Here is a 26,949-nt window from a genome sequence, read left to right as displayed (position 1 = left end):
TGGACCAAGAGAGGCTAGACTGAAAACAACGAGGGAGCAAGCCTTCTCAATAATGGCCCCCCGATGGTGGAATCAACTTCCAGAGGTTGTGCGAGCCCTGCGGAACCTGAATCAGTTCCGCACGGTTTGCAAAACCACCCTCTTTCAGCTCGCTTTCAAGATAGAACCCGGCTAAATTGACTTTTAGCCATCTTATATATGACTGTGAATTGTAGCACCTTAATTATTAATACATAACAGCTGTTTTATCTAATTTTAACCTAATTTACAACTGTAATTTAATTGTATTTTCATTTGTCTTATTGTATTGATTGTATTTTACTGAAATCGTGGTTGTTCCATGTCTGTGAGCCGCCCTGAGCCTGCCTTTGGCGGGGGAGGGCGGGATACAAAAATAAATTTATTATTATTATTATTATTGCCTGCCTCTTCATAGTAACCCTGGACTTCCTTGGTGGTCTCCCATCAGGGCTGACCCTTCTTAGCTTCTGAGATCTGATGAGATTGGGGTTGCCTGGGCTATCCAGGTCAAGGCAAAAGGTAAAGTGTGCCTTTGAGTCACAACTGATTTACAGCAACCCCATGAAGTTCCACTTCATGAGATTTTCAAGACAACAGATGAACAGAGATGGTTTGTCATTGACTTTCTGTGCATAGAAGCCCTCTTCCTCCTTCCAAGTATTGACCATGCTTAGATTCCAAGCTCTGATGAGATCAAGCTAGTCTGGGCTATTTGGGCTGCTACTGAAAAGAAAAGTGGATAGTTGCTTTCTGTGTGCACCAAAGTGCTTTGCATGTGGCCACTGGCCTCTTTGGATGCTGGCAAATAGATACAGGACATGGAGCGGTTTGAACTTGTAAAAATACATTAAATCGTTGCCTCTCAAATATGTATATTAATTTCTGCTGTAGTGTTGCATGTCATTTCTATTAGCTATGAATGCACACAACTGGAACATAGGTAACTGAAATACCCATGTTCCATGCTCAAGGAATAATATAGAAGTAGCATTATAGAATAGATTATATGTTCTATTTATGGACACTTTGGTTGAGCTCTCGTATGGGTTGTTGCATTAAATGATGCGGGGCAGCATATAATTAGATACAAACTTTTGTTTGATGTTATATTCTGCAGGGAACCATCAGATTTGTCGCTTGGGCAACCAGCAGCACAGTTTGCATTGTCAGTGGGACCAACCTGTTCGCTATCACCGTGGTGACATGTTTGAAAATGTTGCATATGTTGAGGTTTGTTGTAGTGCCTTGATCTTTTTGCTATAAATGATCTATAAAGTTCTTGGAGCTGAAATAGACACCTCATTGGGGGTTTAAGGCTATCTTGAAGCATTCTGTAACACTGTGCTCAGCACACAGTGGCTTTAATGTAATCAATTTGTTTTTTAAAAACAAACAAATAATGGCAATGTAAAGTTCACATTGTTCTTTATTTGGAATTGTAAAAAATAGTGTAGATTATGCAAAAATGTGTTTAAGTTATTCCTAGGAAAAACAGAATTCCTTTTCTTTATCATAAGGGCTTAAACATTCTCATACCCTTTGACCTGTAAATCCTTTGTTATCCAAAACCAGTGCTTTTTTGTAGTAAAAGCCCAGCTGGAGATCATTTGCATATTTGGCCACACCACCTGGCCTGGGAGCACATGGCTGCCACGTGAGAAGTCAGAAAAGCGATAACCTTGGCTAGCCCAGGCGGAGGAACAGTGGCTCAGTGGTAGAGCATCTGCTTGGTAAGCAGAAGGTCCCAGGTTCAATCCCCGGCATCTCCAACTAAAAAGGGTCCAGGCAAATAGGCTTGGAAAACCTCAGCTTGAGACCCTGGAGAGCCACTGCCAGTCTGAGTAGATAATACTGACTTTGATGGACCAAGGGTCTGATTTAGTAGAAGGCAGCTTCATATGTTCATATGAGCTCCACTCCTGTGGGCTCCAGCAGAAAAAAAGCCTGTCCAAAACAGATACGATAAACATATGCTGAGTTGAAATCACTTTGTGGCTCCTTTCCTCATCCATTGGCAGAGCATGGTATCCTTGTGAGAGTTACTTCTGCCAGCAGCTCCCCAGCCAGGGCTATGCTGACTGTCTTGCACAATCCTTCTGTTTGGGGTGGGAGTCAGATCTCCAACATATTCCCCTCTGCTCCACAGAAGCAGAACATTTTGAGAGCTTTACTTCTCACCTTCTGCTCTTCATGAGGCGGTAGTTCCCAGTGTGGTGCCTGCCATTGGGCTCTCCAGTGCTCATTCGATTCTTCCACAGAGCATTCAGTCAAAAGCAAAGAAACAGTCCTAGCTTTTCTCTACCTTACCAGCAGTGTTCTCTCTAAGCTGAATTCATGTGAGCTAGCTCACAGTTTTTTAGCCTCTGGCTCACGCATTTTTATCTTAGCTCAGCCTGCTCAGGAAGGATGGCCCCTGAGCACACTGATTTATGCAGTAGCTCACAACTTTAATGCCAGTAGCTCACAAAGTAGAATTTTTGCTCATAAGACTCCACGGCTTAGAGGGAACATTGCTTACTAGAGATATCATCTTTATGTCTGCAGGTGGAGCATCCATTCATAAACAGATTCATCATAGGAGGATGCTTGACTTGCAGACTCCTAGCATTCTGTAATTGGCTCCATCACCCCATGATAGTGACTGGGGACTCCTGCCTTTAGTGAGGGGAAACAATACTGGAATCACGCTAATGGAGACTTTTTAAAATATTACTGCTTTCTCAGATATGTCAGCTGAAGACAAACAGTGCTGGCTTCTGAAGATGCTTAGAGACTTACCTTCTGTCACTTTCGAAGATGGAGGGCCTGTGGAGGCTCAGAGCAGTGTCTTTCAGTGACCTCACTAAAGTCTGCAATAATCTCTAGTGGACAGAATCTAGATCCCAGCAAGTCTTTTCTGCTCCTTCCCCTTCAGATATATGTGGCTGAATTTACTGAACAGTCTCAGGAATCTGCCCCTGAAGGGAAGTCAAGGATGTATTCAAAATGAAGGCAGCTGGGTGACTTTGGGTCAGTTCTCTCAGCTTAAACTGATTCATAGGGTTGTTGTTAGGATAAAATGGAGAAGAGAAGACTGGAAGCCAATGGAAGACAGTTGTAAGCCACATTAGGGAGAATAGGGGGATCTGAATGAAGCAAATAAATAAGACACCACTGTGGCAAAGATCTGTATCAACAGTCAGGAAGTAACATAGTCCTGCAAATAGCCCTTTTGCTATTGCTCTGAATGGAGTGATGCCACAGTTACCTCAGCCCAGCATGTCAGTGGCAATCAGCACCAAGAATGACTAGATTAGACTAGGGGGAAAGGTCAAGAAAAAGATGGGTTTCTGAGTAATTGCTAGAAGTCTAGGGCAACCAGATCACTAGCCAATATAACAAACTTCCCAGGTTCTTTTCATTGTTCACACAGAGGGAGCAGAAGCAGAAGTTGTTCTAAATCATCCCTAGCCCAAAGGTTTGCTGTACAAGTGTACAGATTCCCCTTAATAGGATCAATCCAGATAGGGCAAAAGTGTTTTTCACTTAATGAATTTTGTCTAGAATGCCATGCTTCTCAGAATGAATGTCCATGGCAAATAACTCTTTCTGGATTTTTCCAACACCACATGAAATGCATGTACCAGGTTCTCTATACAATCCTAGCTCACCTGGAGCAGAATGCTTTCAGATACACCAGATTAGTCTTCAACATGCTACTGGCTTCCAGAAGATGTCCAATGAAAAAGCTTCTGTGAAATGACTTGTGAAGCATTCACTACATTGTGTTAGGCATGAGTTTCTCAAGAACAACAGTAGGAGAGGTATTAGGCTTCCTCTGTGATGATCTCCAGCAAGGGCTTTACCCTAAAACCCCGAAGAATTAGATCATGTTCCTCTTCAGTGTCATGAAGACCAATGGCAGTTTTCTCAGACTATCCACATAATCTGATGTTCCTCAGAGCTCTAAATAAAGATTTCTAAGGAACTGTTACCAAAAACTTAATTCATTACTTGTTTGAAACTTCATATCCATGCAGGTGTGTTCCTGAGTATGCCAAAACTTTACTGATATTTCAGAACCATAAAGTAACCTCAAGACTTGGTTTTAAAAACATGGGCTAAGTAAAATGCTGGTATTTCTGAATGCAGTGTTTATGGGAAAAATTAAGGTAACTGCTTTCATTTTAAAGAGATGTTTTAAAGGTATCCATCTCATACTGCTTTTTTTCTTGGTTTAGTTTGGTGGTAGTGATTTGGTTTCAAGTATGACATCCATAAATTCTGAATTTCATGCCAACCACAGTGACCAGAGCCACTCCTCGGGATCGTCCCCTTTAGTTCATTCTGTGTTCTCCTTATGGGGTCTGGATTCTGATGCTTACAGGGTAAGTGGACAGAATAGCACCTTTTTCCTGGAAACAGTGTAATGGCAGACTTTTTGTTCCTTAATGGTGGTATCTCAAAGCAGAAGGATGCAGTATGTATACATGGGAGCAAATTGTGTTGGCCTCATGATATCTTATAATACATTGGAACTCAAAATAAACTGCTTTGTATGTACAAGTTTACCACATATACTCTCTTCCTTCTGTTTCTAATTCAGCTCTTCATAACCTGTTTAGCAGTTTTCATTTCATTATAGCTATAACCTGCTACACAGTGCAGTACAGATGAAAACAGCACTGTGATTTCAGCACTGGTGCATAGAGATCAAAACTACAGAAACAATTTTATCTGTCAAGTGATAAGGCTTGGACTGCTATGACCATGCATTTAGCTTCATAAAGCATGGATATTTGAATGCTTTGATTTTCAGGATGCCTATATTTTGAATACCTTATCTCAGCAGGTAGTTAATTAAAAATAATAAAATTAACAACATTCTTAACAATTTAAGGAAATCTGTTCTTTCTTTCATTAGGAAAAGCAGAATATTCTGTGGCCTAAAAGATCAGATTGTATAAAATCCTATGCAACTATCCCCACCTCAGAGGAACTACCAACCTATTTTCTGCATCCAGAAAACAGGGGACAAAGGTAAATATTTGGTCAATCAGAAAAGTGGGATATAGTTGTAATCTTACACTTGTAAGTAAATATAATTGAATTAACAGATGCTTCCAAGTAAGCCTGTGTAGTATTGTATTACATGATATTCTTTTAGTGGGGATTCAATGCTAAGGTATGGCAGAGAGCACCAAGTGAAAGTTACGTTGTGTTATCTGACAAATAACAAGGAGCATTGGTTCTGTGGCCGATTCTAAAGGGATGTAGCCATGTTCTGAGTCTGATTGTATATTTGTGTGTTAATTCCTGTGATTGTTAGGATCCATTCAGTACTCGGCAGTGCAGAAGAGGATTATGCAGATACAGATCTCTATGAGCCAGATTGTTCTTCCATTTCTGATGCCCATGCTACAGACTCATTTTATTTGTTGTTCAAAGAACTAGACAGTCATCTGGACCTAAAAGAAAATATGCCAGACAGTCATGCAAAGCAAGTAAGAAATGTGTCTGTTTTCAGTGTCTTCTTTATCCTGCAGGTAGCTGTTTCCAGTCTTGGAATGTTCTTAAAAGCAAGAAGCCCTCTCACACAAAAACCAGATTTGGGTACAAGTCAATCAAGGCAGTACCATCTTTGACACTGATCAGATACTTTGAGCTTGATTTTTTTTGGCTAGCTTACACAATTCTTAAAAATTAATTTATTCTGTCACTTTCTGCAAACATATTAAATTAATCCATGGTGTATTAGTATAATAGCTAAAAGTCTGAGCTACAAATCAGGAAGCCCCTGATTCAGATCTTTTCTTTGTCATTAGGCAGGGCACTGTATCTCAGGCTCACCTGCTGATCTGCAATATGGAGATAATAAAATTTGTCCTACTTTGCCAAATTGTTTGTAAGGATTACAGCAAGTTTATGTATATGAAGGACTTTGAACATTCTGAAGTGTTACATAAATGCTAAATACTATTCCCCCACACACAAACAAATAAGTTGAAAAGAGCAGCTGCTGCTATACCAAGTCACTTTAGGGTATATATTGTCCGCTTTGAATTGTTGAGGGTGGGAGAAAATTATTATGTTTTTCTCTCATGTCAGCTGCTAGGGCTTCATACAATAAAACTGAGACACTCTGGTTCTAGCCCAGTTTTCACTTCCTTGTTGTCTGTTCTTTCAAGGTGATAAATCTGAATAGCCAAGATAGCTTTTTGGGAATAACTTTTGTACTTCTGATTAGAATTTTCAGTGCTCTTTTTTGTGTTGTTCAGATCTTAAACTCTCGTGCCAGCAATCAGTTGTCTTCCCAGCAGCAAATAGGATCGTTTATCCATCATGCCATCGTAAAAGTAAGTACACCAGGTTACTGCAATATGTACTTTTTGCTTACCTCTTTGAGTATACAGCATTATTGTCAAGAGTCCATGAGCACCATAATCTACATGAGAAGAAGTATCTACTTTGTAAGGCATTCTACTTATTTCTTTTTATTTAAACAACAAATAACAGTGTTGGAGGATTTCTATTGTACCCCCCAACAAACAGGATGACAAATTTTACAGCTGCATGCATAGAAATTATTTTTTGAGCAGGAATACATAGGAATGCAGTTCCAGCTGGCTTGGCATCCGGGGATGTGGCCTAATATGCAAATGAGTTCCTGCTGGGCTTTTTCTACAAAAAAAGCCCTGATTGAGGCCATGTAGTAAAATTAAGATAAAAATGTGCTGAATCTCACTCATATTCATAGGATTGGATCCTGTAGATCCATCTGCTGATGGTGGTGCTTTCCACCAGTGCAAGGAGGCTTCCCACACAAGAGGCTACCTCATAGGGTTGTAAGGATAAAATAACAGAGGGAGAAAGGCAGGGTATAAATGAACTAAATAAATAAATAAAATAAGTTATCCCTCTGGTGGCAGAACTCTTAGGTGAGACCAAGGCTTCTTGTCCCAAAGGAAAACGCCATCATTAGCAAAACAGATCTGAAGGATCCAACCCAGGACCAGAAATAAAGAATGTAATATCTGCAGTGCAAGGGTGACTAGAAGCATAACTCATTTCATGCAGCTGTAGCATAATTGATAATATATTGGTGGCTGAGCTGTCTGGGGATACAGAAAGCTGTGGAGCAGCAAATGACAGACCAATATTCTTCGTACTTCGTACTTCGTAACAATAACATTGACATGCAGTTTCAATAAATGAAGCAACTGAAGAAAATCTCATAAAATGTGGCTGTTGCCAATATTAAATAGTGGCCAGAATAAAGAAAATATATAGTGGTGCATTCCAAAATTATTATACTCTTGAAATCCCATTGACCTCAGAGGACTTGAGAGGGCATAATTCTCTTTAGAGTTGTCCTGTGGATATTTTTATTCATTGTTCTAGTGTTGCTTCTAATGCAAAGAAAATCAAGCTGCATAAGTGTAGCTTGGCAGAAATTCTATAAGGGTAAGTCTTATTCTCCAGCAGAAGTCTGTATTTTAAGAATAATTCAAACATTATAAGAGAAAACAGAATCAGGTCAAATTTCATTACAGAAAATGTTGTCCTCTACAGGGGTAGATCAGGCCTCCAGAGAACAGTTCTACCTGCCCCAGTTCACTATATTGGTAGACTTTGCCTCAGATTGTTACCCTGCTCTGAGCCTTAGAAAACATGCCATCTCTGGGGGAGGGGAGAGGGACACTTGCAGTACTTTGTTGTTGTTTAGTGAAATATGACAACCAGCATGACATGACAGCATTACAACCATTCAAATAAGAAGTTGCTTAAATATTATCAACCTGCCCAAACTAGTTATTTATTCAAATATTTATATCCCACTTTTCTCTGAAACTCAATACAGTTTACAGATCATATTGAAAAGTCATAATAGGGGTGTGCAAAAACAAAATTTGATGCTTCCTGGCTCCATTATATCCTATGGGGACCATTATAGTCAATAGGCCAATAGGCTATAAAGGAAATTTGATTTGTGGGTAGCTGGGGCTCTAGGGGGGGCTGTTTTTGAGGAAAGGGCACGAATCTGCAGCATAGCTGCTGGTGCCTCTCCTGGGGAAAGAAACCTCCAAGCTTCAGAAAGATTATACCAGGGGATCTCATTATATGGACCCCAGAAGGAGGTGCTCCATCCCAGAGAGCCAGTTTGGTGTAGTGGTTAAGTGAATGGACTCTTATCTGGGAGAACCGGATTTGATTCCCCACTCCTCCATATGCACCTGCTGGAACGGCCTTGGGTTAGCCATAGCTCTGGCAGAGGTTGTCCTTGAAAGGGCAGCTGCTGTGAGAGCCCTCTCAGCTCCACCCACCTCACAGGGTGTCTGTTGTGGGGGGAGAAGATATAGGAGATTGTAAGCCGCTCTGAGTCTCTGATTTAGAGAGAAGAGTGGGGAATAACACTGCAATTCTTCTTCCATTGTATCCAATAGAGGGGGGGAAATGCCTTCTCAGTTCACTTGTGGGCTGAGGCAAAAATCACTGCACTGCTGGCTAAAATTTTTTGTGCTAGCACCCCCTAGCACAGCTTAGAAGGGACTTTGCTACCCATCTGAAAATTTGGATACACCTGTCAAAATAGTTATTCTTATATGTATCTTTCTCCAGATCTTCCAGTCTGGCAAAAGCTATTTGAAGGGCAGGTTTTGCAATGCTGTTATCAAAAGTAGGATTTTATTTTCCCTATAAAATGAATAATAGCAGTTCCTGCATACAGGAGAAAGGCATCTCTAAATACACAGGATGTGTATTTAGGGATGCCATTGCTAAAGAAGTTAAACCTTCTCCCTATGATTTGTGTCATTTATAATCAATCCTGCTTCTCTGTTTATTACCTTTGTTATATTTCTTGATCATACTAGAGTGTGATGTAGTGGAATGGAATTTTGGGAACTGGTTTTTATATAAACGGATTCTGTTAGAGTGTGCATGCATGCACGTATTTCTTTCATGTATGCTTGGCCCTCTGCTGATAATTGCTGAGTATATTAAATAGTTATGTACTGCAAAGGAGAGGGTGAAGATTATGTGGATAACCTTTCCCCCACCCCCTCACACTCACTTCTTTTGTTTGTTTTTTAAATTTCAGGCAAGGGATCCTTTATGGCTAGTGCTCAATGAAGCTGGCCTTTATTGGCGTGCATTTGGAAATGGCACCTTTGCCTTCACTTGCTTACGGAAAGCATTGAACCTGGCTCCACATGATTTCCAAGATATCCCTTTAGTCAATCTTGCAAATCTTCTGATTCATTATGGTCTTCACTTAGATGCCAGCAAGCTTCTGCGAAAAGCTTTAGCCATCAATAGCTCAGAGGTGAGGTGTTTGCTCTGAAGAGCATCATCAAGAGAGAAGCTTCTTTCCTTACCCCATTTTGTTTGTTTTTAGATTAGATTTAGATGGGGCAAGTAGGGACCTGCAAGAAATTTGCAGGGAGGAGTCATTCCCCCACCTTTGCTTCTTTCCCCCTCCCCTTCTTTCCCCAACCCAATACCTCTTTCTGTTTCTCTTTCCCACCCAAGCCAATCTTCCTTTATTTCTGTTCTCCCCCACCAAGCTAATACCTGGTGCTTTCCTTTTCTCTCCCCGCATGGCAATTCCCCCTTCTTTGTTTTTCTCTCTCTCCCAAGCTCTTTTTCCTCCTTCCTCCAAGCCAATCTCCCCTCCTTTCTCTTTCCCTCTCTCCCCTTCAAGCCAATCCCTCCTTCTTTCTTTTTTCCCAAGTCAATCTATAGTAACCAAATCGAGGACTGCCATTGGCTAATATTTCCGGAACAAATGATTGGCCCATCACATGTCTGTCACCCCCTCTGGCCTCGCATTGGGTGACTCTGCTCTCCCCTGTCTACTCAGGCCCAGGAATGTTGAACAAACTGCTAGAAGTAGTCTTCCCTCAGAGACAGCCACATCTCCATCTCTTCTCTGGGTCCTCTCTGTCAGCTGGCCTCAGAAAGGCCTGCAGAGCTACTGCAGCACACTCATCTCCCAAAGGCCACAGAAATAGCCAGAGATGGCAGAGATCAGCTCCCCTTGAGTTGGTGGGGGGCAGTGAATGCCTTCACTTGGGTGGATTAGAAGATAGCAATGGGGGGGGCAGTCACTCAGAGGCCTTTAGTGGTACCTTTCCAGGTTGGTAAGAAATCCCTGGAGATTCTGTGGTGGAGTTTGAGGAGGGCATACATGTTACAGGTTCAGAGCAAGATCTGCCAAACCCAGGATCTTTCTGTGGAAGCTGACTGGGTGATTTTTGGACCAGTCACAGACTTCAGCCTAACCTGCCTCATAGGGTTGTTGTTCAGATCACATGGGGGGAGAGGAAAATTATGTAAGCTTCTTCTCCCCCTCCCCAGTGAAGAAATACTGTCATTTTCCTATGTAAAAGCTGCAGGGAGGGGGAAGGCAATGGAAACCTGAAGTCAGAGGGACAGATAAAGGGAAGGAGGTAGAGTCGCTTTCACAACGTTTTCACAGCAGACTTTTTACGGGGTGGTTTGCCATTGCCTTCCCCAGTCATCTACACTTCTCCCCCAGCAAGCTGGGTACTCATTTTACCGAGCTCAGAAGGATGGAAGGCTGAGTCAACCTCGAGCCGTCTACCTGAAAACCCAGCTTCCACCGGAGATCGAACTCAGGTCGTGAGCAGAGCTTAGGACTGCAGTGCTGCAGCTTTAACACTCTGCACCACGGGGCTTAAGACACATGTAAATGAGGGCAAGAATAGGTTAGGGCCATTGGGGTCTCAATTTTTTTCTGCTGTTCACAGTTTTTAATAGAAATTTAGTGATTAGAAGAAACAAGGAGATAAACTGAATTAATTTTTCCTGGTTGCTGGGAGGAAGCCTGCACATGTATGGATTTATAGCACCTGTATTGTACTAAAAGAAAGTGCAAAGAAGTGCCAAAGTGCCAAAATCCTATTCACAAACATTATTGCAGTGTTTTATATAGCCCGTACTAATATTTCTGACTCATCAGGAGCAATAGGCAACAGCTGATACGATCATCTTGTATGCATATGTTTAAATCAGAACTATAGTTCTGTTCATATGTTACAATGAGCAGACAGAGAACCTACATGTATACATGTACATGTTTGGAAGAAAGAACCAGTGCATGCTCATTTTACAAATGAAATCAGAGACCAGTCCCTGGATAAATGTGTGTTTCAATTATATGTTTAACTGTACATGTGCTAAATATAACATGAGAATTACTCAGTAAATCTATAAAGAAAAATCAAGTGTACACTGTACATGGATTGTATGTTCATTTTCTGTAACTTATGAACAGGGATTTATTATGTCAGTTGTGTGTTTGAGAGCCTCTTTAGGAATTTTGACTTGATCAGTATTGCATTTTTATTCTGTTCTGGAGTGCAATGAGGTACATATGACTGGCCCAAGTTTTCCAAGTGAGCATCAGTGTTTAAGCAGAGGAAAAGAAGCTCTCTATACTTAACATAACTTTATGGATATTGAAATCATCTAAGTTTACTGGCCCTGACCATGTGTAATTGTTCATTCATGAACAGAGTCTGCATGCATGGGCTTAGGCCCCGTAATCAGGAGAAACGCTGCACTCTGTCATAATAACATATATTTGGGCACGACTGCTGAAATGGATGAGTAGTGATACTTTATTATTGTAAGGAGGATGTATATTATTCCTCCTGTATCTTGGAATTTCTTGATAGTATATTTATAATTTTGATTTAAAGGCAACATTCTAGGACCATATTGATGTTTACAGTTCACTATGTGTGTTTACATTTTAAACCAGGATACAGAATGTTAAATGTAAAATTCACAATTATTTTTTATTGATGAACTGCTGAATAGGTTTTCAGTGCTAGTGCCCAATACTGTTGGTTTGTTAAAAGTCTTTGGAATATTTTTTCCAACAGTCATTTGGATAAATTAAAAACCTGATCATTTTTTGAGTCGTACAAGTTCTGGCCTTCACTTCTGTCTGTGCTGATGTAAGTTTCCTTTTATTTTTTTAGCCACTGACTTTCTTGAGCTTAGGAAAAGCCTGCTTGGCTCTGAAGAATGTTAGTGGAGCATTGCAGGCTTTCAGGCATGCACTGGACCTTACCACCAAGTGTCTGGAGTGTGAGAAGAGCCTGAAGCTAATCCGCTGCTTGCAGTTCTATCCATTTTTGTACAACATCACCACCTCATCCTGCAATGGTAAGCAGCTGCTGAAAATGTCCTCAAAATAATAACCTATTTCTGTAAGGAGATTTCTTCTGCTACTCTATTTTTATTTATTTAGATATTCATACCCCCTTTTATTGCCTGACAGGAGGCCCATCATTCCATCTTCTCCGTTTATCCTCACAACAACCCTGTGAAGTAGGTTAATGACTAGCCCTAGGTCGGCCAGCAATGTTCCATGGCAAGGTAGAGATTTGGTGTTCTGAAGAGATAATAAGTTCTAGCAATATTCATAGCAAAGCAAACAATAACTAGAACTACTAATCCTTTGTATTAAAATGCAGATGCAGAACTACAGTAGATGACCAGTTTTGTTCCCCAAAGCTTTCGCTGCAACAGGAAGTGGTCCCAGTCTCCAGTCATCTCTATGCTCAGAAGTACTGCAAACCACCAATTTGCTTCAATTTTGGAAAGAGTTTGCCACTGTCACTTAGAGCTTTCAGGTTGTCATAGCCACCAATTCAAACTTCTCCAATGTAGACACAAGTGACAGATCTGAAACATATAAGTCCTGAATATTGGAGATATCCGTTTGGGTTTTAAGGTTGTAAATGCTTGACACCAAGTTCCTGAAACAACAGTGTTTGGGAAACCTACCTGTCCATAATGGTTACATGGCAGTGAAGCTTCTGAAGAAACTAGGTGTCAGGCATTTGGAATACGTTGAGCTCACTGCCTGAACTGATATATGCAATATTCAGGACTATATGCTGTGCACTATAGAGTAGAGATTTGAATGTGAGATGGTATTTTCCTTTTAGATACAGCTGAGAGCAATACTGATACTTCATTTAAAACATAGGGGTGGAAGGAACCTGAAAGTCTGTACCAGCTTTGCTATTCACTATTCTTAAACTGCCTGTCTGTAATTTATCTTTTGGGTCACACACAGCACTCTGTCCATTGTGGGTAGCCTCAGAGTACTAAATGCTTCTGTTTGCTGATCATAAGTTCTGAGTATCAGGTAAAGAAGTCTGCCCACAGCACATTCCCATGGCTGATGGAGTGAAATCTGTCAATTCTTTTTGCTGTAATGTTTCACATATGTATTTAGAATGGCATCTTAACCATTCTATGCTTTCTGTAAGTATTAAAGCAAGATAAAGGCTTTGAGGATTACATGATCCAATAGCAGCTCTATTGACTTACATGGCTTTTCATAAGAGGGAAATGGAAAGCCTACTGAAATGGTTCTTTTTAATGTCATGTTTCACGTGTATATTTAGAGTGTGTAAGAAATATAGGTGTGTAAAAATATAGGTGATACATTGACAACCCAGTAACCATAAGTTAGAGCATATTGAATAAATTGATGTCAGTTTCCTCACAGGTCCCTTATGAGAAAACATAAAATGCACTTTATTAAAATCATAGTTCTTATACAAAAGCTAAAGACTGTACTCATCACTAAACATGGGTTAAGAAGCAGAATATAACTAATGTGTAGAATAGCATTGCTGGAACTGCAAAGAATGTGAGCTGGATGCTGTTTTTAATCTCATGAGAGTGTAAGCAAATCTAAAGTTTTGTTCACTCTGTAAGGGACTAGAGCTTTCAATCTCAAAATCTGCTTAGCTTTTTTTTCCCAACAACATTTTGTGATATTATCTTTTCTACATATGACCCTAAATGTCTTGTCTGAGGGATAGTGGCTGTGGTATAAAAAATGTCGGACAGGTGGAGCACCTGCTTTTTGTTTGTTTGTTTAGAAGAATGTTGCTTTTATGCTCAGATAATAATCACCTGGTGATCCCTGGCCCCAAAAGCATTTGTTTAGCCTCAACCCAAGCCAGAACCCTTTTGGCTCTGTCCGCAGCCTGGTGGAACGCTCTTTCAGGTGAGATCCACACCTTGCAGAATTTAATGCAGTTCCACAGGACCTGTAAGACAGAAATGTTTTGCCAGGTCCACAGTTGAGGCAATGAGGTTTCCATCTGAATTGGCTTCCACTAGCCATTTCTCCACAATCTGTTCTGTCTGTTGTACCAGCTGATTATCCATCAACACACAGGCTATACAAACTTGCTTTGGATAAGTTATACTACCTTATGCCTGCATATGCCATCTGATTTGATTTTTAATCTACTGTTGTGATGATGACTGTTTTTAATAACTAATTTATAGTATTTTTTTAATATTGGTGTTACCCTGAACCCTGCTGTGCAGGAGAGGCAGGGCTGTAAGTCAAGCATAATAAATGAATAAGAAATGTATAGTCTGCGCTTCCTTGAGATTTTGCCAACATGTATCTTATCACAAAGACATTTTATAACATAAACAACTCAGTCAGAACTGCATGTGGTAAAATTCTTAAAGAGTGTATTGTTTCATGTCACTAGGATTAATGAAACTTTTCACACTGCATTGATCCTGGTAAGACCTGTTGGATACAAGAATATACCCCAACATGCCAGTATCCAATGGGTATAGCCACAGGACACTTCCCCTTTGGAATTAGCACATTGTGTAAATTCATAAGCAAATTAATTTGATAACATGCATTTTATAATATGAATTTTTATATATTTGGAAACCTTTTATAGAAATTTATGTATAGATCTACAGCCATTGCAATATTTCGTCTCTACTAGAAAGAGAGAGAAGTTGCTGTTTTCTTTGCAGTTCCAGCAATGCTATTCTACACATATATTTTCTCATAATGGACCTGTGAGGAAACTGACATTTAGTCAACAGTTTCTGGCTATTGAGAAATGAGTATATCAACTATATTTCTTATTTGCTCAGCTACCACTGTCTTTTAAAATAGTTTTTAGATGCATTTTATTACTTACTGATTTATTTTTAGACTTCTATCCTGCCCCTCCTGACGCGGGAGTTATACTTTCCCCAGTTCCCGATAACCCAAACAGCCACAGACAAACAATGCAGATAAACTTTATTCCACTCGACTCCAGACAGACAGAAGGCTTAAGGACATAAAGAAGGCACAACATAAAATATCAGCTGTTTAGTTAGAAGATTATGCATGGTAATAATCAAAGAACTCTATACACTCTCTCACAGCTACGCTTACCCTTGTCATATAATCTGTTAAAGAGAGTTAATTCAATGAAAACCTAAGTCATACCCCGGAATCTAAGGTTGAGTAGTAAACTATTATTTGAGGCCCCAAACAGAAGATGGTTTAAATCAGCAAAGGCTTTTTCTCCTCTTAGGCTGTTTAGCAGAAGAACTGTCTCTGCAGAGCAGCCCCAGAGTCTAATTTTCAATTACTGTGGCATAATCTGACACAGAGGCAGTCTAGCTACCCTCTGGTCCAGATCAGCAGTGTGGGCTTATATAGGCTCTAGTGACCTCATACATACAGCTACTGTGTCACGCAGTTGTCAACAATTTTACTGCCAAGTGTAAACAATTTTCGCTAACTGTAAACAAGTAGAGCCCAGCTTGTCCCCAGCTCACTTTTACCTTTAACCCAGATAGAAGCAGGCATCCACCATCTTGTTTCCTGTCCCCCATAGAAGAGGCAGATTGAACCTTCACCTGATTACCCCATCTGGCCCTCTATAGAGGCTCCATGATGCTGAAAGATTGTGGCCTCTAGTGGCCAAATTCCATAACTGCATCCAAAATCAACAACTTAGAGCTGCTGAGAGCAATTATATTGCGGTTTAGAGAAATATGAATGCATAATATTGCTGAAAAGCTTAGAACTCTTGTTGCCAATTTCATAAAGAGTATGTTTAAGAGTATGTTTAAGATCATAAAGAATATGGTTAGGATCATAAAGAGTGCCAACTTAAAGAGAAATATAGAAACAAGATCTTTGAAGAGTTTAGTGTTCACTTCATAAGAGACCCAGCTCAAAATTCCATGACACCTCCCATGTGTCACAGGCCTCATGGCAGCTCACAACAATAATCTGTAAATAAAGATAAAAACATACATACAAAAGCAATTCATAGAATTATAAAGTTGGAAGGGACCTCCAGGGTCATCTAGTCCAACCCCCTGCACAATGCAGGAAACTCACAAACACCTCCCCCTAAATTCACAGTATCTTCATTGCTGTCAGATGGCCATCTAGCCTCTGTTTAAAAACCTCCAAGGAAGGAGAGCCCACCACCTCCCGAGGGAGCCTGTTCCACTGAGGAATCACTCTAACGGTCAGGAAGTTCTTCCTAAGGTTGAGCCTGAAACTCTTTTGATTTAATTTCAACCCATTGGTTCTGATCCTACCTTCCGGGGCCACAGAAAACAATTCCACACCATCATCTATATGACAGCCCTTCAAGTACTTGAAGATGGTGATCATAATCACCTCTTAGCCGCCTCCTCTCCAGGCTAAACATCCCCAGCTCCTTCAGCCTTTCCTCATAGGACTTGGTCTCCAGACCCCTCACCATCTTCGCCACCCTCCTCTGGACCTGTTCCAGCTTTCTATATCCTTCTTAAAATGTGATGCCCAAAACTGAACACAATACTCCATGTGAGGTCTTACCAGAGCAGAGTAAAGCGATACTATCACATCACGTGATTTGGACACTATACTTCTGTTGATACAGCCCAAAATTGCATTTGCCTTTTTAGCCACCACATCACACTGTTGACTTTGGTTCAGCATATGATCCACTAAGACCCCTAGATCCTTCTCGCACATGCTACTGCTAAGACAAGTCTCCCCCATCCTATAACTATGCATGGGATTTTTCCTACCTAAGTGCAGAACTTTACATTTATCCCTGTTAAAATTCATTGTATTGATTTTAGCCCAGTTTTCCAGCCTGTCAAGGTCATCCTGTTTCTGTCTTCTACTATATTTACAACCCCTCCCAATTTAGTATCATTTCCAAATTTAATAAGCATTCCCTCTATTCCTTCATCCAAATCATTGATAAAGATGTTGAACAAAACAGATCCCAGGACAGATCCTTGAGGCACTCCATTTGTCACTCCTCTCCAAGAGGATGAGGAACCATTCACAAGCACTCTTTAGGTGCGATCTGTCAACCAGTTACAGATCCACCTAATGGTAACAGGATCCAAACCACATTTTACCAACTTGTCAACAAGGATAGTATGTGGAACCTTATCAAAAGCCTTACTGAAATCAAGATAAACGATGTCTACAGCATTCCAGCAAGGTAGTCACTTTCTCAAAAAAAGGAGATCAGGTTAGTCTGACATGACTTGTTCTTGAGTAATTCAATTGAATTACAGTCTGTAAAACTCAGACATTAAAGTAAAACAAACATAAAACACATTTTTAATTGATACATGTGTCTGTCATTCTTTTTATTTATACACATAAATTCATAAATATATGAGTACACATACATAAATATATATAATATATACACAGATTTCCCCAAACAAAGCATAGGTGAAAGACAAAGGGACTGCTAACTTGAATAAACTATTTTTTCCCCATGGCACCAATTGTTCATTGCCTTTTTCTTGTTATTGTGGCCATCTTTTTTGCCTTCTGTTTTCCAGAGTCCCATGAGTTTTTGAGTAGGTCTGAAGAGCAGTTTGGAGGTTGTTCAACCTCTTGTTGTCATCTTCTTTTCTTACTGCTGCTTGCTATGTATAATTACATCTCCTGGTATATTCCCATCACTGTTTAAAGCTGTTTAACATATTATACACAAATAAAAAGTAAACATGCTCACTGCAGGCTGACTAAGATCACTGTTAGCCTTTACTCATGAGCAGCTTAAGCTTCCTTCTCCCACCCACATGCTCACCACTGTTTAAGCACTGGACTCCACTCAGATGCTGCAAGTGACTGCAGACAGAAATTACCATGATAATGGCACCAGTCATGGGAATGGGTTTTACCCAGTGGTGGGATTCAAATAAATTAACAACAGGTTCTATGTTGTTGGGTGATGGAGGGGAAGTGGGCGGGGGAAGGAGAAGACTGGAGCCGGCAGTGAACGGAAAGGAGTCTTAGCTTCGGCAGCCCTGTGTGGCGCTGGCGGCAGCAGCAGCAGCAAACAGCAGCCAGACAAGCAGGTGCCCCATGCGCCACACTAGACGCGTACACGCGGGCTGGTTCTGCCAAACCGATAGCACATTAGGTATCGGTTCGGCAGAACTGATGCGAACCGGCTGAATCCCACCACTGCCCACCCCCCTCTGTCTCCACTCCCCAAATCTTCAGGTATTTCCCAACCCAGGGCTGACAACCCTGAGTATTAATGAAGAGGGGGCTTACGCACACCCCACCCTACCAAACTTTCCTAACTGGAAACAGTCTCAGGGAACTGTTTTTCCTCACTGGCAAAACTTACTGATGGTTGTGGTTGCCAAGTGGGGCAGGTTGCAGGTTTCAGTTTTGATTTGGAACTTCTTATTCCAATCCCTATGTAACAAAACTGGGGAAAGGAGTTGGTTTCATGTATTTCAGATGTACATTTAAGGGGACTTGTACTTGCAGCTTTTTTTAAGGTGTATACCTAAGTCCCTTTACCTGTACATCTGAAATCTATGAAACCATCTCCTTCCCCCCATTTTGTTATGCAGGGATTTTAATAAGCACACTTCCGGGGCTGCAGCTTTGTTTGGAATTTGTGCCATGGTAAAGTGGGGTTTGCCTCTATCAATTGTGTGAAATGGCTATGGGCATCTTTGCACAGTGGGGTCCTCCATTCCTGGTATGATGGAAAGGTAGGTGGAAAGGTAGGTGCTGTCCTCTCAGGAGGGTGTGTGGCTAGTGGCAGAGAATCTGCTTGACAAGTGGAAGGTTCCCGGTTCGATCTCCAAAATCTCCATTTAAAAGGATCAGATAGGGGTTGATGTGAAAGGCTATAGCCCAAGTTCCTAGAGAGCCTCTTCAGATCAGGGCAGACAATACTGGAGTCGATACACCAATGGTCTGACTCCGGATCACATGCACAATGCCCCCAGTTCTGCCTTGAGCATTAGGGAACAGATTCCTGCCTCAGAACTTGGAGAGCTGCGGCCACTCGGAGCGGACAATACTGACCTTGACAGCAGGGGTGGAATTCTAGCAGGAGCTCATTTGCATATTAGGCCACACACGCACGCCCCGATGTTGCCAATCCTCCAAGAGCTTAGAAGTCTCTTTTTTGTAGGCTCTTGGAGGATTAGCTACATCAGGGGTGTCTGGCCTAATATGCAAAGGCACTCCTGCTAGAATTCCACCCCTGCTTGACAGACCTATAACCATAGCTTGTTATTGCTATTTAGTCTCTGCTTGTGTCAAAACATCTTCAACAGGTTGCATGCTGATTTGCTGTTCACCTATGTAAAGGCATCTGCCTATATATATATATATATATATGAACTGTTAACTTCTATTTCTATGTATCTGGGGAAGTGTGCCTGCACAAAAGCTCATATCTTACCTAAACGATGCAGGGGCCTTTAAGGTTGCCCCTGCACTCAACATTTGACCAGACCAAAGAATCCGACTTGCGTGATGAGAGAGAGAGATTTCCGAAGAGGTCCCGGAGAAGCGCAGTCCCTTCCACTCTCCTGCAGAGAGGCATCTCTTGCTCCTGGCATCTGCCAGGCACGTGGCGGCAGCAGGCCCTGCTGCAAGCGCTTTTTGCATACAGCTGAGCTGGCGCACAAAACCAGGCCAGGCGAAGGGCCTGCTGCGGCGTGCCCTTCATCCGCGCTGCTGGTGTGCCAAGGAGGCAAACGTTTCCTGCCACCGGCCATGCCGCTCTCGCTCCGCCTCGGCCAGGGGAAAAAACAACAAACAGTCACATTCTGGAAGGATAAAAAATCCCCGGCAAGCCAGTCGGGTGGGGGAGGGGAGGGGGCCGCCAGCCAAGGAGACGGAGACTGCCTCGCAGGCCTGCCCTTTCTCCCAGGCAGGCAGACCAGAGAGAGTCCGGCCAGCCAGCCAGCCGGGGCCACGCTGCCTTCTACCCTTCGCGGTAAGCCAGAGAAGCCCCTCGCCAGCCAGGTCGGTGCACACGGATTCTCTTCGGGGTTGTGCGGCGGGATCTCCAAGAGCCCAGAGGGAAAGGGACGCCAAGGCAGCATTCCACCCTCCCTCCCCGCTTACTTCCAAGGGTCCCACTTCTATGTTGTTGGGTGATGGAGGGGAAGTGGGCGGGGGAAGGCGGAGACTGGAGCCGGCAGTGAACGGAAAGGAGTCTTAGCTTCGGCAGCCCTGCGTGGTGGTGGCGGTGGCGGCAGCAGCAGCAGCACATAGCAGCCAGACAAGCAGGTGCCCCACGCGCCGCACTAGACACGCGCGCGGGCTGACAGGCAGTCGGGCGCGTGCGCACTGAAGGAGAATGGGGTGGGGGGGAGAGAAAGGCGAGGGCGAAGCCAAACCAGCGGTCTGAGGAAAGCCCGCGTGTGAGAGGATGCCGAATGCTTTAGCGAAGCAGCTGCTTTGTCAGGCACATGCATAGTGCACACTTGGTGGCCGCAAGTTGGGGCTCGGGGTGAAGCTCACAAGAAAAAGTAATAAAAATTAACAGCAGGCGCCCGGCCAACGAACGGTTCTGCCGAACCGATAGCACATTAGGTATCGGTTCGGCAGAACCGGTGCGAACCGGCTGAATCCCACCACTGGTTTTACCTGTGCCTGTATAACTGGATTCACAGTGGTAATTCTGTATGGAATGTGATCTAGAGATGACACAGGTTGGTCAAGGATAGGAGAAAAACTGTGACAACCAGCACTACAAGAATTATTCAGACAAATTTGCACATAGAAAGTATGCAGCACTTGACAATAGTATCTGCATTGTATAATTAACTACATGTTTTAAAAATCCATGTTAGGATTTCCTTGCATTCTGTGCATAACTGTAAACAATTTCCAGTTGACAGTATTTGACAGAAAATTAATCTTTTTGGTAAATCTTGAAAACAGATTAAGTTCCCATCATATATTGAACTTTACCATCATTGTAATAGGTGGTACGCTAGGTGACTTAATTGCACTGATGTTACCATATGTTTGGATCAGCACAAATGGAGATCTTGCATTAACTATAAAGCAGATGTTTGGTATCCTTACCTTTCCAGAACCTAGGAAAAGAAGGAATTCTCAATTCTGCATTTATCAGTTCTTCAGACTTAGTATTACCATCCACCATCAGCCCATTATTTTGTGGGTCTTGCTATATCAGAGAAGATTGGGAAGAGAACTGTAGTGCCAACTGATTGTATTTCTCCTTCCTGATCTAAGAACTCTGGGAGTTATTGACCAGAATTTTAATACCAGTAACATTCACCAGGGATGAAATTTCTGCATATATATGGAGCCTGAAGTTTGTCAGCAGCCAAATGTTTCAGAATGGTCCACTTTACCCTTCTTTTCTGCTCTGTATCTCTATTCACTCCTAATCAGTCAATAAGCTGAGCATATTTTACAGCAAAATGATAATCAGTTGAAGTATTTCACAAAAAAGTTATAAAAGATTTAAAATGTCTTACTTCTAAGGGATAAACTAAATGAGATCTTTGATCATCTCTGTACTCTTATTTTAAAGGTAGCCCAGGGTGGTGCCATTATCATGGTAATTTCTGTCTGGGTTTACCTTCCCCACTGTACTGATTTTACCAACATAAATCACAATCCCATCCTTGTGTTTGAAGCTACAGTTTTCCCCACTGGGGGAATGTAAAGATACCTTTATATTTTCCACAGCAAGGCAAATTGCCTTGGGAGGGGATTTATGACAGGAAAAAGACATTGGGATAAAGAGTTAAACCCAATTTTGCAGGCAGTGCAATCCCAATCCAGCAATCACACCCTACCCTGACAGTCTTAAAAAATACATTAAAAATTTCAGTGTGTGATTGCAATAAAAAAGGCCAACGCCATGCTGGGAGTTATTAGGAAGGGAATTGAAAACAAATCAGCCAGTATCATAATGCCCCTGAATAAATCGATGGTGCGGTCTCATTTGGAATACTGTGTGCAATTCTGATCACCGCACCTCAAAAAGAATATTATAGCATTGGAAAAAGTGCAGAAAAGGGCAACTAGAATGATTAAAGGGCTGGAATACTTTCCCTATGAAGAAAGGTTGAAACGCTTGGGGCTCTTTAGCTTGGAGAAATGTCGACTGTGGGGTGACATGATAGAGGTTTACAAGATTATGCATGGGATGGAGAAAGTAGAGAAAGAAGTACTTTTCTCCCTTTCTCACAATACAAGAACTCGTGGGCATTCGATGAATCTGCTGAGCAGTCAGGTTAAAACGGATAAAAGGAAGTACTTCTTCACCCAAAGGGTGAAGTTTAAAGAATTGATTTTTGTCATATACATTCTCACCAATCTAGCCTAATGTCCTTTTTGTATTTTCCTCACTTATCAATTGTGATATTGTGGTTTCTTTTTCTGTCTGTGTGCTCAACAGCTGTTTTTAACTGCAACCTCCCAGCTCATTGATGCTGTTATGTTAACATGAAGTAAAATAGGTGCCTGTACAGTCAATATAAGGGTTATATGCCTTTCCCTTCATGGAAGTTCAGTCTCTGTAAGAGGCAAATTCACTCTTGCAGTAGCCCTTCACATATCTATGGGAAAGGTTATCTGAGACTACTAAGGTGCTAGGTTCATGATAGGGTGATGACAAGTGCTGATAGCATTATGAAACTCACCACATCATATAGGAAGAAGGACTGCTGCAAACCTTGTTTGGATAACTAGCTATGGACAAGGACATTTTGCTTTAAAGTAAGGGTAAAAATGATAGATTAACCTGTGTTTGTAATAGTAAGTAATATTTCTATTGTGTTTACATTTGTCTAAGTTCTGTACAAAGATAAAAGCTTGTAAGGACTTGGGGTACTTCACAAAATACATTATTACTCCATTAAGAAAAACACAATACCACAAAATAAACTCATACCATTACTCAAGACATATTAATCATGTTTTATTAAGGAGATAAGGAAATGAATGAAATGGAAAACTATGGGTAGAACACTGGAATCAGGCTAGTTCTGTAGTTACACACTTCTAAATCTACTGAAGTAAATGAACTCAGAAGAGTATAATTCTGTTTAGGGTTGCACTTTAAAGATATCGACACAAGAAAGTGGTTTTCAGACAGTTTTTGAAAGAAGGAGACAGGCTGCTGAGGCCATACAGCCTGCAGCAGCAAAGCCACACAAGCTTAGAGTTTGCTGATGCAGTTCCCAAGGAGCAGATACTCTCTAAACCCAAGTAACAACCAGAGAGAGTGTTCTAGAGCAGTATGTAGAAAAAAAATTATCAAGCAAAACTAAATATTGGCTTGGATTCAGAGGAGCATTTCCATGAGCACAAGGATTTCTGTTCATGGAATGTTACTTTTGCACCTACCCACTTTGCATGGTGGCCCAAAATGTCTCCTGAAATGCTGCTTGGATCCAAGTCTGGGTAAAGACCAGTGAATTCAGTGAAAGTTACTTCTGAGCAAATATATAAAGGAGTGTGGTTTAGTGGGCCTGAAATGTTTTGTCCTCATGATTATTTTGAAGAACTACAAGGCGTATGAAATAGTGAAGGATCAAAGATAAGTGGAAGAAATTCAAATGTGCTTTTCAATCTAATTTCAATCACAACAGAGATCCTACAGGTGAGATGTGGTTCTGACCCAGGAACTGGATGTCTCTTGTTCTGCGTGGGTTTGCACTCCCCCCCTAAAGATCAGGTTCATAGCTTGGGGTGCTGCTGAACCAGGGCTTCTTCCTGGATAAGCACATGGGAGTGGTGGCCAGGGGCCCATTTCACCATCTGCAGCCCTTAGTGGGCAGAAAAGATCTTGCCACTGTTGTGCAGGGCATGGTGATATCTAGATTAGACTACTGCAGTGCAGTATATGTGGGGTTGCCCTTGTCTGGAAGCTAAAGTTGGTACAGAATGCTGCAGCCAGAATTTTGACTGGAGGAGGTCATAGGGACTATATCACTACAATCTACTTCCAACCACACTGACTCACTATTTGTTTCTGGGCCCAATCAAAGTGCTGATAATTGACCTTTAAATCCATATGCCATGTGGGTCAAATATACCCTAAGGATTGCCATCCCCATATGAATTTACCCAACCAATCCAGTCATCTTCAGAAGCCCTGCTTTAGGTGCCCCCAATGGTGAGAGCCAATTTGGTGCAGTGGTTAAGTGTGTAGACTCTAATCTGGGAGAACCGGGTTTGATTCTGCACTCTTTCACATGCATCTGCTGATAGACCTGGGTCAGTAACAGTTCTTGAAACAGTTGGTTTCTCAAGAGCAGTTCTTGAAAGAGCTCTCTCAGCCCCACCTACCTCACAGGGTGTCTGTTGTGGGGAAGGGAAGGGAAAGGAGATTGTTAGCAACACAGAGGTTTACAAGATTATGCATGGGATGGAGAAAGTAGAGAAAGAAGTACTTTTCTCCCTTTCTCACAATACAAGAACTCGTGGGCATTCGATGAAATTGCTGAGCAGTCAGGTTAAAATAGATAAAAGGAAATACTTCTTCACCCAAAGGGTGATTAACGTGGAATTCACTGCCACAGGAGGTGGCGGCGGCTACAAGCATAGCCAGCTTCAAGAGGGGGTTAGATAAAAATATGGAGCAGAGGTCCATCAGTGGCTATTAGCCACAGTGTGTATATATATGTGTGTGTGTGTGTGTATATATATATATATACACACACACACACACTCTGTGTCACACAGTGGCCCAAAAAAATTATTTATATATATATATATATAATTTTTTTTTGCCACTGACACAGAGTGTTGGACTGGATGGGCCATTGGCCTGATCCAACATGGCTTCTCTTATGTTCTTATGACTCTGGGTGAAGGGCGGGGTATAAACCCAATCTTCTTTCCTCTTATCATCATCATCTTAGGCTAAATGACTGGCAAACCTTTTTGGTCATGATACCAAAACTCTGGAACTCCTTCCCCAAAGAGATTTGTCTGTCTCCCACTGTCATTGTCTTCTGCTAGTGCAGTTGATGTGGCAGCATCAAAATTGTCCAGTACTTATCACAAAGCAGAAATTATCTTCAAGTTTCCTTCCTTACGTGTTTAAGAGAAACATTTTTAATATTGAGCAGATAAGCTAAGAAATACTACCAAAATGCAGGTAAATTAAGAAATATTACCAATTTCATTTTCCTGCAAATTGATATTTCCAGTTAGGCCTTTTGTAACGATGGCCTTTATATCAAACTTATATCAGAATTCAGTGGTGTACTACTGAAGTTAGCAGTTCTTTGGAATGGTTTGCTGATTTAGGAGAAAAATTATTATAATTTAAAAAGAAAAGACTAGCAGGAATGTGAATCATAAGTTCCAATACAGCCAATGAAGTTGCTCTAAATAAGTTATCACCATTCTGAGCATCTGCGCCTTTCTACCTCCCATCTTCCAAAGGACAGCAAGTTATTTTTGAGACATTAATTGAAATTCAGGCCACTGCGCTGCTTAGCCTGCTGCTCTATATGTAGCATCAGAGTACCCTGAGAGAGGCACTGCAAACAGCATTTTCTAGTCTTTCTTATCTGCTGACGGTGTTGGACAGCCAAATTTAGGAACTATCTTCCATGTTGGGCCTCGTTCCCAGACAGTGCTGAGAACATGCTGTGGTTTCTCTGTCCATGTCACAAAGAGAGCAATCCTGCTTCACCCAGTGCTGAGAGAGGACAAAGTGCTGGGAAATTTGTGGCTTTTGATACTACAAGTCCAGCCACTGTCCTACCCCATTATTAAGGATCAACTGTATGTTTTTAAGGGATTACTGCATTCAGTCATCTCAGTAGATTCTCTGGGGATATGGGCTTTGTCCCTTTTGTAGCATGTAGTATTTAAATTAAGCTGACAGTAGTTCTTCCTGGTTTTTCTTTTCATGATTTATTTAGTGCTGGTTTATATTTTATAAGAGTGATTTTAGTGCCATGTTAACTAGAAACAGAGTGCAATGGTCTAATGTTAGATTTCTTTTGTAACACGCTAAAGAAATCTCATGGCTCATCTTTAAAAATAATGAGTTTTGGACTCCGTGTTACATACAGTTTTCATTACAGTTTGTCTTACAAGCTGAAGCAACCTGCTTAATGTAATTAAGCATAATTTTTTAGTCCAAACCCTCATAAATTAAAACAACCCTGCACTTCAGGTATCAGCTTTTTGAAATTCATACAGGTAATAGCGAAATGGATCATATAAAATTAAAATACACTATCTGTGTTCACTGTGCAATAGGAAATTTATTTCTGCAGAGCACACCAGCATACATGGATGAAAGCGCGTAATGTCAGCCAAGTTTAGCCTACGTTCTGTCAAGATGACCCATGGCCCAATAATGAGGGAATGGCATTTGCTAAATTGACTTTAGATAATTCTGCTTCCAGGTTTTATATTATTGACATCTTTATGAGGGATGATAGAGAAGAACAGAAGAAAAGACTAGAGACAGCAGGTCATCTGCATGGACAGGTATAGGTAAAAATGAAAGGAGATGGCCAAGAAGCTGTAGAGGACACTGAAGTCCTACTCTGAGCACTTGAAATACAGCTCAGGCTCTATAGTAATTTCTAGTATTCACAGTTTGCATTTTCGTATGTGAATCTTAAAAGTCAGACTGTATGCAATACTGGGACCCAGTGTGGTATAGTGGTTAGAGTGTCAGACCAAAAGCTCGAAAATGCAGGTTCAAATCCGCATTCTGGCTTGAAACTTGCTGGGTGACGTGGCCAGTCACATACTCTCAGCCTAACCTGTGACGGATAGCGAGTGTTAGCAGAGAGCTGTCTGACTAGGCTGATAAGAATAGGCAC

General features: G+C 41.5%; 1 protein-coding gene across 2 annotated transcripts in view; it reads left to right on the top strand.

The window, feature by feature from the left end:
* The window catches only part of TTC17 (tetratricopeptide repeat domain 17), a 130,807-nt gene that overhangs the window by 39,616 nt on the left and 64,242 nt on the right, over positions 1-26,949 (top strand). The window contains exons 10-16 of one of the 2 annotated variants that reach the window (XM_060261380.1): positions 1,139-1,251; positions 4,242-4,388; positions 4,925-5,040; positions 5,330-5,513; positions 6,279-6,356; positions 9,101-9,325; positions 12,012-12,198. In XM_060261380.1, coding sequence (XP_060117363.1) covers positions 1,139-1,251; positions 4,242-4,388; positions 4,925-5,040; positions 5,330-5,513; positions 6,279-6,356; positions 9,101-9,325; positions 12,012-12,198 — 1,050 coding nt within the window. The remainder of the gene's footprint in view (positions 1-1,138; positions 1,252-4,241; positions 4,389-4,924; positions 5,041-5,329; positions 5,514-6,278; positions 6,357-9,100; positions 9,326-12,011; positions 12,199-26,949) is intronic. The other variant, XM_060261381.1, reaches the window with a different exon arrangement.

Source organism: Heteronotia binoei, chromosome 21 (genome assembly GCF_032191835.1).
Source record: "Heteronotia binoei isolate CCM8104 ecotype False Entrance Well chromosome 21, APGP_CSIRO_Hbin_v1, whole genome shotgun sequence".
NCBI classification, from domain to species: Eukaryota; Metazoa; Chordata; class Lepidosauria; order Squamata; family Gekkonidae; genus Heteronotia; species Heteronotia binoei.
This window is presented reverse-complemented; position numbering and strand designations above follow the sequence as displayed.